Source organism: Herpailurus yagouaroundi, unplaced genomic scaffold (genome assembly GCF_014898765.1).
Source record: "Herpailurus yagouaroundi ecotype Mexico unplaced genomic scaffold, PumYag 203, whole genome shotgun sequence".
NCBI classification, from domain to species: domain Eukaryota; kingdom Metazoa; phylum Chordata; class Mammalia; order Carnivora; family Felidae; genus Herpailurus; species Herpailurus yagouaroundi.
The window spans coordinates 2827198-2842046 of NW_024412434.1; the positions used below are offsets into that span (position 1 = coordinate 2827198).

At 35.3% G+C, this 14849-nt stretch overlaps 1 protein-coding gene across 18 annotated transcripts in view; it reads left to right on the top strand.

The window, feature by feature from the left end:
* The window catches only part of PARD3 (par-3 family cell polarity regulator), a 565232-nt gene that overhangs the window by 214804 nt on the left and 335579 nt on the right, over nt 1-14849 (top strand). For all 18 annotated transcript variants that reach the window (XM_040451006.1, XM_040451017.1, XM_040451003.1 and 15 more), the window contains one exon: nt 9033-9164. In XM_040451006.1, coding sequence (XP_040306940.1) covers nt 9033-9164 — 132 coding nt within the window. The remainder of the gene's footprint in view (nt 1-9032; nt 9165-14849) is intronic.

Consider the following 14849-nt stretch of genomic DNA (forward strand, 5'->3'; position numbering starts at 1 on the left):
GGGGGGGGGGGGGCAGAGAGAAAGGGAGACACAGAATCTGAAGCAGGTTCCAGGCTCTGAGCTGTCCACACAGAGCCCAACATGGGCTCGAACCCACAAACCACAAGATCATGATCTGAGCCAAAGTTGGACACTTAACCAACTGAGCCACCCAGGTGCCCCTCACATTTTCTAAAGTTATGATTTGCAGTTATACTTTGGAGACAAAAATAGTTTGATTGACAATTAATATCTGGCTTAGAGAACATGCTTTTTCCACTGATGGAGTTGGACAGAAGGACTTAATTGTTTAGAAGTTTGAGCTATCAATTTCTTTATGCTAAATGCTTTTCATGAGGAGATGATTCTCCAGAAAAGTCATTATTATTGTATGAGAAGCCTAAGTAGGATGGGATTATGATAAGTGAAACTAGTTTTTCTACAGTTTCAAAAATGTCTCTGTGGAGATGATTTACCTGAGGAGACAATTTCACAATTAAGGGAAAACTTTAAGAAAGTCAGATTGTCGACTACACCTAGGGACTTGCACAGAAATTTACTCACTTGTTCTGCTAACCTACCCAGTTCATTGAAGTTATGATAATATAAGAAGTACTAATATTTACATTGGTAGACTAGTTATATATGGTACAAGTATCTCGATTTTCAAATTTTAGTTATTTCTTTGAAATTAAGGTGAAAATCATTTAGGTAAATATAAAAGATTTACATCACACATTTAGATAAATGTGTAAGACTGTAGATATTTTAGAATTGGGCAACTACTGTAAGTATTTTACTTTCTCTCCTTCATCCCCTGGCATCTGCTCCCTTCTTCTCTTAGTATTGTACAAATGGATCCTGATGCAAAATGCTATTGTTATTTATAATTTTAGTTTGGCGATATAAGTGTTTAAAGTTACATGTCTTTGAAAGAAAATGAAATCTGAATAGGTATTTTTTGCTGTCAAAATAAAAAAATATGTAGCACTTCCTAAAATGTTTTAAAATTGTTTTGGATTTAAATTTGTTTTTCAGAGTCAAGCAGCATTAGTCAACTGTTGCTCTTCATTTTTATTGTAGTTTTGGAAAATGAGCCAGGCTCTTCAAAATGTTACCTGATCTGTAATATTTATATTTTATTTTGTTCTCATCCACTTGCCTTTGTTGAAAGAACAGTGTAAAAAATGGTGCTCTTGTTTTCTCTATTCCTTATACTTGCTGATTGTGGAATGCTTGTGGCCGTATGGCAATTAGGTGGCTGTGTTGGTTTTTAGGAAGTGTTGTGCATGAAATGAAACAGGAACTCCTGTTATTACTGCTTCCCTTTTTAGTTCTGTTCTTTAGTTCCTCAGAATTCATATGGAGATAATGTTTTCATATTTGAAAAAAGTTAAACTATCCTCTTAGGCTACCTTCTCCTTGTGCTTTTACAGATGTTTTCATCATATAAAGGAGATAATCCCAGTTATACCTGGAAAGAGATCATTTTAATTTAAAACCATTTTAAAGCAAACATTTTACTCTTGATTATTCCTAAGACTATGCAGTATTTATCAATGAGTCGACCATCTCTCATGTAAATATAAGTTGTGATTCAAGATTATATAATGGTTTTGCCCCTAGTTTATACACAAGAACTCAGTAGATGCTTTTCTGTTTGGATGGGATCCTTGTGTAGGAATGGCTAGATATCAGAAGTTACCATCATTACCCAGGCAAACTACAGTTCCCGGTTAGATCAAGAATGAGGGTTGGAAGTCTCATTACTCAGAAATTGGGCAGCAAAGTGGGTAGGTATAACCATGGGAACTGGTTAGTCCTCCTCATCTCCACCAAGCATTTGTTGTAACTCCTCTCAACCTCTGTCTGCTTTTACTAGATAGTAAGAGGTTAAGCTGGATCTTCTCTGCGTTTTCCTTCCAGGTTTCAGATTTTGTATCTAAAGTTTTTCATAGCATTCTGAACTGTGGAAATAGATTAAAATAAAAACAATTGAAGAAATTGGTTCAAATAAACAGGCTGTAAGAGGCTGAGGTTTGCTGATCTTTTTCCTCTTAGATTTCCTTGTCGGCTTCATGAACAGATCTGGTGGCTTAAGAGCAATCTGTGCTCTCATGGTCACCCCTGGAGACATCATGGCCGCTGTAAAACCTGCATCTCTTTGACCTATTTGGCCAACCCATTTTCATATCAGATCCATAGCCTAATGCAGATCCATGTTCTGGGGGCTATTTTTCTTATCTGATATTAAGACTGTTAATAAGGCACTGGCCATTTGCAGGTTGTGAAATGAAACTAAAACGTCATACCTGTGATCTTGTCAACCTATCAACCTGAAGGATTTACTATGTGACAGGAAACTTATTTGCAAATTAATTGTAATTTTCAAATGTGTATTTTCTATATTGAGTTCCAAACATAAATTTTTTTCCCTAGCATATTGAGGATTTTTGAGTGTCCCACTGATCTAAATGTAATTCTATGATCTGGAAGCTATGTGTCAGAAATCCTGAAAAAGATATAAATTATAGTTCAGATTTTTCAGGTCAGAATGAGTTTTAAGATGTACCTTTAACATTTCAAAGAAAAAAAAAACTAATAAAATTTGGTGTATATCATAGGAAATTTGATTTTGTACATTAATAAAAAGAAAATCTGCTTGGATAAATTATTTTCAATTTTTGTTACTAATTCCTGTTCAAAATTTAACTCAGCTTAGAAAGAAAATTAGAGATTTAAGATAAAAGATATATTACTTAATGAAATTGGAGACACAGAGATGCTCTAATAAATGTTTTTAAATTTTTAAAAGTTGTAGTATAATCCAATGTTTCTTGTCACACATTGTACCACACTTTTGTAAATTAGTGTCAGTAATGATACTATCAGTAACGATACGTAGTCTACTAATAGAATTTTATTTTGACAAAAAATGTATGGATGTTTGAATTTCTTCTTTGTCTTATCATAGTTCTGTTCGGAATAGGAGCAAGTTTATAAACACATACTCTTTTTTTTTGGTCTCTTCCACTGCTCTCATTAATGATTATGAATGTGGAAGTAAGCAATTATCCAAAAGGGAAGTAGGATGTATCTATGTACCAGTATTTATGCTTATTTATATATACAGGAATTAGAGGTAATATGGGTTTAGGTAATAGGGGATGAATTGCTTGACTTCAGTTCAACTACATTGGGGCATTCCGTGTAGGATATTGGTCACCATGGATTTCAAATAATGCCTTTTCAGTTCATTACACTTCAAAATAGCCATGTGTCTAGGCTAAGTGGTTATAATACTGTGTTTGGAATAAAATCTTATGTTCTTTATTTAAAAAAATGTTTTTCCACAGGCATGTAGTTGGTTTAAATTGATAGGGACTGCCAAATTTTCTGCCTTCATCTACAAGTTGGTTATTGAATCTGTAAATTTTGTGTGAGTCAATTTATTCCCAACCCCACATCTCTCTGTCTCTTTTCTCTCTTTCTCATTTATTATCTAGAGAATGATTTGAAGGTCAGAAAAGTACATTGAGAAAAATCCTATTTATAGACCATTTTATGGTTGTTATCTTCTGCTATGCTTTAGCCTTGGCATTGCTTCCAAGGTTATGCTCTGGTGTAGCCATCAGGAGGCACACAAGGTAAACTCTCCCCAGAGACTGAGAATGGGTCTGCCACATTGAATCAACAATATGATTACTGATGATTTTAGCAAGCTTCATGTAATTAAAAAATCCTGTCATAATTACTAATTTCACTTGTCTCATAATTTCAGGTTAGACATCCTGAAAATGGTTTCTTTTGTGTGTGTGTATGTGTATCATTTCTTGGGAAAATGATAAAGCAGAAAATGGAATTCTCTTTGAGCAGAATTACAGATTTGAAAAATAATTGTAAATTTAAAATCTGAAAACTGCATGGGACTGTTTGAATCCATAGGATGCATAGAAGGTACAAAAAAGAAATTTATATGCATTGAGTGTTTGGTATGTCAATATATGACACAATTCCTAATGATTTTTAAAAAGGTATTTGGAGTTTTTTCATTGAAACAAAGTGGAACTGTAGTTGGGTTTCTTTTGCTAACATAGAAATATCCGTTACTTCTATAATGTTCATGAAATATTCCCATATTTCAGCAACATGGGATGTAGGCTTGCCAAGGAATCTGACCATCAGCTAAGTGGCTGTTTCTGAGAGATAAAGCCTTGGAGTTGGAGCTTAGTATGCCAGGAATAAGCTTCTACCCCCAAGGCATTGGGTGGGTTCTGTGTGGTTTCTCTTTATTGAATTGTAATTGGCTTGGGGAGGGGTGCTGGGGGAGAGAGGACAGTTACTTTCTCTGCCCTGGAAGAGATTTACTGCATAACCAGGGTACTGCTACCAGGGAGTAGCAAATTAATATGCATTTCTCAGCCTGGGTGGCTTTTTGACACCTGATGATATGGCAGTACATTTAGATGATAAGGAAAATCCCTGATCACAGTAGGAACATCTGTTTTTTTCTGGCAAGAGGGAAAGCAAAGCTGAGAGGCTGTTTGGGACAGCCTCATAAGTGGAGGATTAAAATTGTAATTAAAAGGGAGAGTAATTCCTTATGGTATTTTTCTTGTAAAAATTTTTAGATAAGGTAGTAGTGGCTTTACTATAATAGGTTATTTCTTGTCATTAGCAAATTTAATAATCGTTAGGATTTTGTATGTTGGTCCTACTGATTGATTTTTGTAAGTCTGAAGAGAAGGATTTCTGTTTTTTGCTTTGAAGTTCACCAATGTATGGAATGGAGGCATTAATTTTTTTTTTTTTGAGGCACTAATTTGATCATAGAATGAAATAGATTTAAAGTCACATTCTGCAAGTTTTTATAAATACAGCTCTAACTTGTTGCAAAAATATTAATGGCAAAAATTTTGTTGGTTTGGTTTTCCCTTTAGGTTGGGAAATGTAGATTTTACAAATACACTTAACTTGAAAATGTTGACTTTTTTGTAGCTGACTAGAGTCTGATCCATGAAGCATATAGATAATCTTGCATAGACGTAGTTCAGGCTACCAGATTTTTAAAATCATTTACACTGAAATAAATGTTTTTAAGCTGAAAATAGTATGCACTATGTACATTTCAATGGAAATCATGAATATCCAAGCATATATCGTTAAGGAGAAATTATATTGTGTGTTTTGATGTTTACTAGTGCAATCACATTGTAAATACAGAATCACAACTTTGTAGGACTATAATCTTTGTATGAACCTGATCCAAAGTTCTGGATTGTGAGGAGAACATGTGTGAAATGCTGGTAGTACCTGCATGATACTATCAACGAAGTAAAATATATGTTACATAGTGATTAATATATTTTAAAAACTCTTCAGTTTCTTGATCATGACTAAGGTTACTTCAACTGGACTTTTTCATACATTATAAATTAATGTCTGAATTCATTATTGACATTACCATAACAATATTGAATTAGAAAAACTTTTTTATTATGAGAGGTTAGTATCAAGTTTGTTTTTCTTATCCATTAACTACTCAAAGTTGATTTTATGAATATAAAACTGTGGAAATTTTCGGATGGAGTTCAAAAGGACAGATTTTTTTTTTTTTTATCTTTAGCCCTTATCTCCCTTAATAAGATTACCTTGTGGTGGCCTGCTATATGAATTACATATCATAATTGATGTAAAAGGAGAAATGTCACACTGCTTTTTAGATGCAATTGGAAGTAATCATATTATCCACAGATATTGTATATTGTAGGTGTGACATTAAATTGAAATAGACCTATAACAGTGGTATATATCTTGTAGTGTAAACCTAAAAGTACAATTATTATATTTCAGTGAAAATGATGCCTTTTGAAAGCATGCCCTTATCAGTTTCTAAAACAACTTGTAGACATGTTCTTTGAAAAGTCTGGGATTCTGAACCATGTGAAAATAGGACATATAACAAATATCCAAGAAAAAGCCTTCCATGTTGGTACAGGCTACTGAGCTAAGTGCTTGAGTTTAAAGGTGAATGGTGATCTTCTGTTTAGGTTTCACTGTAATAGTGGAAATAACAATTCTAAAAATTAACTAAATTATAAGTTAGAACTATAATTAGAAGTAAAATTAGAATGTAGTGGTAACAAAAAGCATGACATTATGAGTTCTATTGAGAGAGAGTCAGGGAATGCTTCTTGGAGAAAGTAGCAGTTGCATTGGGTGTTAAACACTGATAATTTCACAGAAGAAATGTTATGGGAAGCTAGGTTCAGAAAGATCATAAGTGAAGATGAGGAGACCTGTGGCACAGCAAGTGTGATTGTGTGAAAGTTCCTCTGGTCTACCTGTAGTGTCTGTCCGTGTGTGATGTGTTGAACACACATTTTAGAAAAATCCTCTGTGGAAAGTGTAGAGAACATTGTTGGAGAGGCTAAGGCTGGGACCAGCCTCCAGTTACAAGGCTGCTGTACTCATTTCAGATGAGAGACAAATTGAAAGAAGTGAAGAGCATGATGAATATTTTTCAGAAGAGTGCCAGAATCGAGAGAGGAAGCGAGTTTCAGTTTGGATCTATTGATTTGGAGGCATCTTTGGGATGGTCTATTGGAAATTTAGATCATGAATTCAGGAAAAAGTTTAGTGTTGGTGACCCATGCCTAGAAGTTGTCGGGAGGGATGTTTAGAAATTAGACACTTTTTGAGCTGGGCTAAGGAGGGAGTAGTGAGCAGACCATAGGTAGAGTCAATAAGGGCCATTTCAGTAAAGAAGAATAATGATGCAGATTCAAAAGGAATCAAAAGGAAGTTCCCAGTCACACACAGGCTTCTGGACACCAAAAAAGTGAGGATTTTGCATCATCCGGTTTCTTCATTTTAAAGATCTATTTTTCCCTTTGCAAGTGGTATTTTGTCACTATGCAGACTTGCAGCTCACTATCAACTCTTCACCTAACAGGTTTTAGCATCCATTCATTAATAACTTATTTCATTAGGGGCTGAATGCGGTGATTTTTCTAATTGTATTCATTATTCGGTTTCCATTATTTGGCATTCTTCTGAAATGACAAGCTTCCCCTCATCGACTGGCACTGTTGCTTTCTCCGAAATATAGTTCCTATTGAAAAGGCAGAATAGATTTTTAACGCTTTCTATTTAATTATTCGTTTTCAAAGTAAAGGGTTGGTGTAATAATCATCTCTAATGGTGGAAAATGAATAGAGAAGCCAGGTCTTTAGTCCATGATAGCAGCCCCAAGATCCTTGATATCAAAATTTTATTTGTGTTTCTCCAGACTCTTAATCCTTCTTCACTTTGCGGACATCTACGATTCTGTCATTGGTAAATTTACCCTCTCTGACTTACTTGAATTTCTTATAAGTCAGATAATTTTGCTTTGTTCTGAAACTATCATGCCCAAGTTTTAAGGCAGGGATCTTAGTATTTGGAGATACAGTGAGCTTTGGTTTCTTTAGTTGCTTTTTTCTTTTCTTTAGATTTTGTCTATGTCCTCCACTTATTTTACCATTTCCATGTTCCTGTAAATAGGGTGAGTCCCTAATTCCTGGCGGCGGAGCAAGATCCTAATCTTGCAGCATTCTGTGTGTGTGTGTGTGTGTGTGTGTGTGTGTGTGTGCGTGCGCGCGCGTTTGCTTGCAGTTCTATGCTCCATTACCACTTTCTTGAACTGCTGTAACCAGACCTGTACAGTTTTTCTAGTAAAAATTAGTTGCCCTTAGTGTTCAATGCTATCAAGTTTTTAGTTTATTTTTTGTAGGTTAATTAATAAGAAAGACTTATAAAGTTTCATACTGAAGTTTATACTGGTTAATATTTATAGGTTTAAAAAGATTTTTCGTATGCTGTAGTATTGGCATAGGTCCAACACCATCAATTCATTTTTAAGCTTTGTTCTCTGATGGAATTTATGAAGGAGCAGAGAACACCGTCTTGGTCTCTGGCTAAGGTCTATACAATGCCAACCTATTGTATTACACTTCTTTGTTTCTATGGATTCGCTGCTCATAGGGCTTAAGTATTGAAGGATAAGAATCAGTCATGTGTATAATGTATACAGCCATATTACCCTTAGCAAAGTTATTAAGGAGGATATTTTGGTACTTCTCGTAAAGTGGGATACTGCTGTAAGTAGGTCAAAGTGAGGTTAAGATTTAAATTTGTTCTTGTAGGAGATATTTAGATTTAATCGTTGAACTAAAAGTTTGACTTCTCTGACTTATCCTCGCCTTCTCATTTCTTTTTAGAACATTGAAATTGTTTTGCAGTCCAAAAGCCAAAGCAAATTGTTATAAGTTATTGTTTCAAAGAACAAAAATTAAATAGCATTTGGTTGCTTTGGGACTATTAAATATTTATCAACTAACTAGGTTTTTATGTAAAGACCTCACTTGCCATATGCATGTTAGGGTAAACTATTATGTATCTATTATGTACCATGTATTAAGATAAATTTTTTTCTTTATATTTAAATTAATGCTTACAACTAGCTTGTGAAGTAGGTAACAGAACAGTCCAGAGAATCTTAAGTCTTGTGCCCAAAGTCACACAACTACAAGGATCTAAATAAGGAGCAAATTCATTAGTCTTTCTTATTTTAAACATTTTTGGTGAATTATAGATAGTATCTCCCAATATTATTGTAAGAGTAGAAAGAAGACAAAAGGAAAATTCCATGATTGAGAGATCATAAGAATCTTGGAGAGAAATACTTTTCATTTTCTGGTGCATGTAATTGGTTGGCCTGGGGAGATTGATTTGGGAGGGAGTACAAGGTCTATTGTTTCGTTTATTGTGTGCATATGTGTGTGGCTTCCTTCCCTGCTAGAGTCATTAGACTCCCTCATCCTAGACATATGACTATATTCATGAGGTCTAATCTGAGTGAAATGTCCTCAGTCAACTATTTTGTATAGACTCAGAAAAAATATTTTAAACATGCAGTATCAGTTTTCTGCTACTTTTGAAAAACCCAAGTACATCATTAATTTGCAAGGTCTGGTTTTTTACAAGACACCTTTTTGTTTCTTTTTGAATAGAAAGATGAAAACTACAGAAGCCTTCCACGGGATACTAGTAACTGGTCGCACCAATTTCAGAGAGACAATGCTCGGTCATCTCTGAGTGCCAGTCACCCAATGGTGGACAAGTGGCTGGAGAAGCAAGAACAGGTAACATAAATTAATCCTTCTATGTGTGTCATAGACCTAACTTCCTGGCCCATACTCCAAAAGATGTTTCCCTGCATCACAATGATGATTAAAGGTAAATTATTCTAATAAACTTTAGTTAAATTCCAGGCTGTATGTCAGAGTTTGTGTAACATAATTGTAGACTATTTCTGTGGTGGTCCCCAGTCAAAGATTTCTCATAAGTGGTTACAAATATTTGCCATAGATTCTGGAGTATCCTGATTTCAGAGTTTGTTATGTTGTTGAGACACAGACATTTGGCAGTGAACAGTACAGTTTATGAGTTGACTTTCAAGACCACTTATAGGTTCTTCTGTTTATTTGATAGGCAATAAGTCAAAGGACCTGAGGAGGCAAATTAAAATGTTCTGTTTTACCTGACTTCACTTTAGAAGAGAAATATGCTATAGTGGCATTTCAGAATTTAGATTGTTTTGTAAGGTTCAGGGACTTGACCCTTTCATAAATATCAATAAACTATTTTAGGTTTGTAAGGTTTTAGAGTTGCTCAGTTTACTCCACAGTATAGCCATCTATAGTTCCTGAAATCAGAATTGTTTATCACTCAATATAATAACTGGTTCCTATCCTGGCAATAAACAATCACTGTTAAGACACTTCATATGAAGACTGAGAATTTATCCGGTAAGTTTTGAAGTGTAAAACATAAATTTTATAGTGTTGTTGTATAAAGTCTTAATTCTTTATTGTTAGTCATAGTGTTTTCTTGGAAATCCTAGTGTTTTCCTTGTAGTTTTAATAATTTTTTATGTTAAGGACACACTAACTGTGGTGCCTGGGTGTCTCAGTTGGTTAAGCATTCGACTCTTGATCAGCTCAGGTCTTGGTCTCAGGGTCACGAATTCAAGCCCCACATTGGGCTCCGTGCTAGGTGTGGAAGCTACTTGAAAAATAACAACAACAAAACAAAAAATACTTATTTCGTTACTTTGTCACTTATTTTCTCTAAAAAGTTCATATAGATGGAAGACTAGGTGAGTGCTCAGAGAATGTTTTGTTTCAATAATTTCTAAAATTGTTAATAATTCTGTTGCCTAGATACTGGAATAGCTGTTTTTCAATTTAGATTAATGATGACATTGGAAAGAAATCTGAAATGTTTTACTTAATTCATCTTAGTGTATGTTTGAAGCCTCCTAAAATAATTTTGTGTGTGTGGGGGTGTGTTTGAATATGAAATAGTACAAAAGTCCAGTTTGCCTTTGAAACAATGGATGGTAACGCAAACGTGCTGATTTTTATCATACCGTAAATATTAGAATATAAGCATTGTGCGATGGAAATAATTTTAAATAATTAAAAAACCACGGAAGCTCTACTTAGGAAAAACATTCTTTTCTTAAACAGATTTTAAACTAATTGTTGTCATTATTACATTTTCTCTTTGAAGTAAATATTTTAAAGAATTAGATAGTTTAGCCTGGGCCTGGAGTCAGACTCGCTGGTTGCCAGCTATTTACCATAAATGACCTGGTATACTCATTTATTGAATGGGTATAATCCTAGAACCTGCTATATCCACTGATGTTATACCTGCCAAGGGGTTAGAATCATATCTGCTTGGTAGCCATAAACACTGGGTGTTAATGCACTTGTTAGAGAAAAAAATTGGCTGCCAAGAACAGAAAGTCTCGATTGTATAAGAAGAAGATACTCATTTTTCATTTAATAAGAAATCTGGAGGAAAGGCCAGTTGGGAATTCAGGGGAACCTCATTGGGGATCCAGATTCTCCATTTTCTGGGAGCACTACACAGTGCCTCCTTGGCTGTGTGCTCCAATCTGTCCTTTCCTGTAGAGCCTCAGCCATCACATGCTTGCATGGAAGAAGAGGAACAGTTCCTTTTTATTCTGCATGGCTCTTTTTGAAAGCAAATACACCTTTCCCACAAGCCCCTCCCCCCACCCAAACAGATACCTTTCATGTTTTGTTGTCTAGCCTTGTATGAATTGCTTGTCTATTTCTAAACTGAAGGGAGTTGTTGGTTTAGACTAGGTGAGCTTGATCTGGAGCTGGGGGTGTGGGTATGGTGGTTTGTCTTCCTGAAACGCAGTTGCTGATCACTGAATATAGTCAGGGTCCCATTAAAGCAAGAAAGGACATATAGTTAGCTAAATATGCTAAATATGACTATTTTTATTACAGGATTAGGAGAAAAAAATGGCAGTCCAGAGTTTCTAAAGTATGATATATTTAATTATATTCTAATAATGTAACTTTTACCATTGTGGTTGTAGACCTGTTTTTAAGGAAGTAGTATAGCTTTTCATTGTAATTTTGGTATAAAATAGTTTCTTTTTACGCAAAATAGTTGCATTGAGAAGCCACAGAGTTTTTTTCTCAAAAGACCAAGGCTTGATTTTCTTCTGTTGAAGTTATTTGAAGCAGTTTTTCCACAATAAGCAGGCTTTTAAAAAATTGAGTACTTCCTTAGTCTATGTAGTTTAATGTAAATGATATTAGCTAATTGATGCCTGAGCCTGAAAACATCATCTTCCTTGGCTTACATTTAAAAAATGATGATCCGGGGCGCCTGGGTGGCGCAGTCGGTTAAGCGTCCGACTTCAGCCAGGTCACGATCTCGCGGTCCGTGAGTTCGAGCCCCGCGTCGGGCTCTGGGCTGATGGCTCAGAGCCTGGAGCCTGTTTCCGATTCTGTGTCTCCCTCTCTCTCTGCCCCTCCCCCGTTCATGCTCTGTCTCTCTCTGTCCCAAAAATAAATAAACGTTGAAAAAAAAATTAAAAAAAATATAAAAATAAAAAAAAAATAAAAAATGATGATCCATTCACTAAATTTGGCCATTTCACATCAGCAGGAAAATTAATTAGACTGAAATCTATTTTAACTGGATAAGAACAGCAAAGACAACACAAAATACATATTAAAAGTTTTCTTAAAAGTAAGTACAATTGTGTGGGCAGGAGAGGACTAATAGGTTATGCTGGACACACTGTAAATCTAGTCCAGATAGTCTCATTTAATTGTGAATTTATTTTTTAACAGTTCCACATGAGTCGTCTGACTTTAATGGCCTGATGTCTCTTCTGTGGCTTGTTTTCTCGTTAGTTTTTGCCATTAAAAATATAATAACAGACAAGCATTACACAGAGAAAAGAATGTTTTATATGGTAAAACACACAAATCAACCCCCTGCCTTTACCGTTTGGGATCACCGGGGTGGAAATATCTACCATGAATTATGCCATCTGGACTGAGAGGTGAACAGAGTTCTAGATTTTATATGCCTTCAGTGGTTTTGTTTTTGCTCTATTTCCTCCTAGATTGCTCATCTCTCATTATCTCTGCTTTTTGAAGGCAATTATGACCACGTCCGTTTTGCCAGTGGGAATAAACTGTAGACATGAAAAGCACAAGGGAGTGTTTTAAAATGCTGAGCTAGTAGGCACCTCTGGAAGCTGTGTCTTTCTTTTTGTGAGATTGATCCTATATAAAGGGATATTGAATCTTTCACTCTCTTAGAATATTGGTAAGTTACAATCATATAATCAAAGGTAGGGTGTGCGTCTTATTAGAACTCTGCACCAGGAAGCTCCTGGAGTCAAGCTTAGCATGATTTCCAGAAACAGAAGTCCTGCTTTTCAGTGACTAATTGAGAATAGCCTGTACTTGAATCAGGTTCCTCTCAGAAGGTGTATCTCAGACTGTGTATCTTTCAAAGAGCATCATTTTCTTATAGAATCTTGGGACTTACTTTTTCTGAAATCTCAGAAGAGGCACAAAGGATTTCAACACTAAATGGGTTGTTGTTGTATTGCCTTGAAAAAAGTTTTCATGCTTCTGAAATTTTGACTCTGAGACCCAAGGAACAACAATAAAAAAAATCAACAAAAGCCTTAGTTTTGATGTTTGGCTATGCTTGAAGAATCTGAATTCCTTTTAATCATTACCATTTCCTTGACTCTTTGTAACTATATTTTAATATTGGCAGATAATAGATCATAAGCTGACTTTGTTCTTCTATCCCTACAGTTTATTGCAACTAATAAATTCCACAAAAGAGGAGGCAGGAACTTTACAATACATTATTGGAAGAATTTAAGGCCTGAAAGTAGAGGGACCTAAGGGAAATTTAACCTAATTGGGAGCCTGCCATTTTCACTACCCTGACTTGGTGAACAGGCCTGAAGCCAATTAACAGAAATAGCAAGGAGGTGCAAGGCACATTCCAGCCGCCACTTAAGCTCTGTTGTAAGGGAATGGCTGCCCTGACCTTTAGAGAAAAGTCCGTGTTTTAGGGTTTTTTCCATCAAGCAAAAACTTTGTCTAATTGGCATATTATACCAGAGGAGGCAAACTGTGAGGAAAACTACCTTAAATGCTTGGTGATGACATAGTTCACGTGTGACAATGACTGTGCTCCACCTTCTCCTTTGTACCCTGGTCTCCCTGTCCCCATCCTTCCGTGTTGTCTCAGAATCTCAAAGCCATCAGTTTAAGGAAGACTGACAGTGCCTTTTCTTCTCATATTATGCACTTTTGTCACCATCTACAGCCATGATGCTTTCATTTCAGATTTTTTCATGAGGAACAGAACATCCCTGACTTCTGATATTTATTCCTTCTGACACGAAGGTGACTCATGTAGGGATGGTGTCTGTTTTTACATTGGTCTGAGTTGAGTCCTAGATATGAGAAATAGAAAATATCTGAATGTTAAATAGAAAACATATTTTTTCCTATTTTTAAATTTTATTTATTTTTTTAATTAAGTTTGGTATCCAATGTAGGGCATGAACTCATGACCCTGAGGTCAAGAGTCACATGTTCTACTGAGCCAGCCTGGCACTTCTAAATAGAAAACATATTTAAATAAAATAATGCTCGAGAAGAAATTCCTTTTGTCTTATTTTTAAAAAAGAATAGTTCAGCATTGCTTATTCTGATACTTTTTAAACTTTTGAAAAAATTTGCTCTTTATAACTATTCACATGATACAGAATGAATACATTCGCAAGTCATGGAAAAGGTAAGTTTCTAGGAACGTGTTTCATTTTTGCTTTTTATTATAATTTATGATTAAGGCCAAATTTTAGAAGATCTAGGGCAATAATAAATTTTAAAACTTCGAGCCTATTTTGCATGTGAGTGGACATACAGTAGTGAAGAAACATTTTAAGCTTATCCAGATTTTACACAAGAGTGGGTGGCTTAAAAAAAAATGAGTAAGCTTGTCAATAAGTAATTGTGGTACTAGGTGTTGTTTATGTTACCTTGGAGTGATACGATGATGAGGGTCTGGGATGATCAGGTTGTGGGTCCTGCTTCCATACCTCTCATCGAAGTTGGTTTTTCCTCTGATCTGCCTGCATAAGGGAAGATCCTTTTCCAAGTGCTTAATAGCCTTTTCTAAATGGAAACAAACAAACAAACTCATTTCACTGACACCTTAGAACCATCCAGATGACATAAGTAGTCAGTTTCCAAATGTGAAATGATCATCCTTTTTTTTTTTTTTTTTTTTTTTTTTTTACAAAATTAGGAGATGGCTTCCTTTGAAATCTGATTACAACAGCTGCAAACCAGTCAGTGAACTGGCCACGGGGTCATCTTGTTAAAACATGGAAGAGCTCTAGAAATTCTAATGGGGACACGTGCAGGGTCTCCTGGCATCTGCCTCCTCAT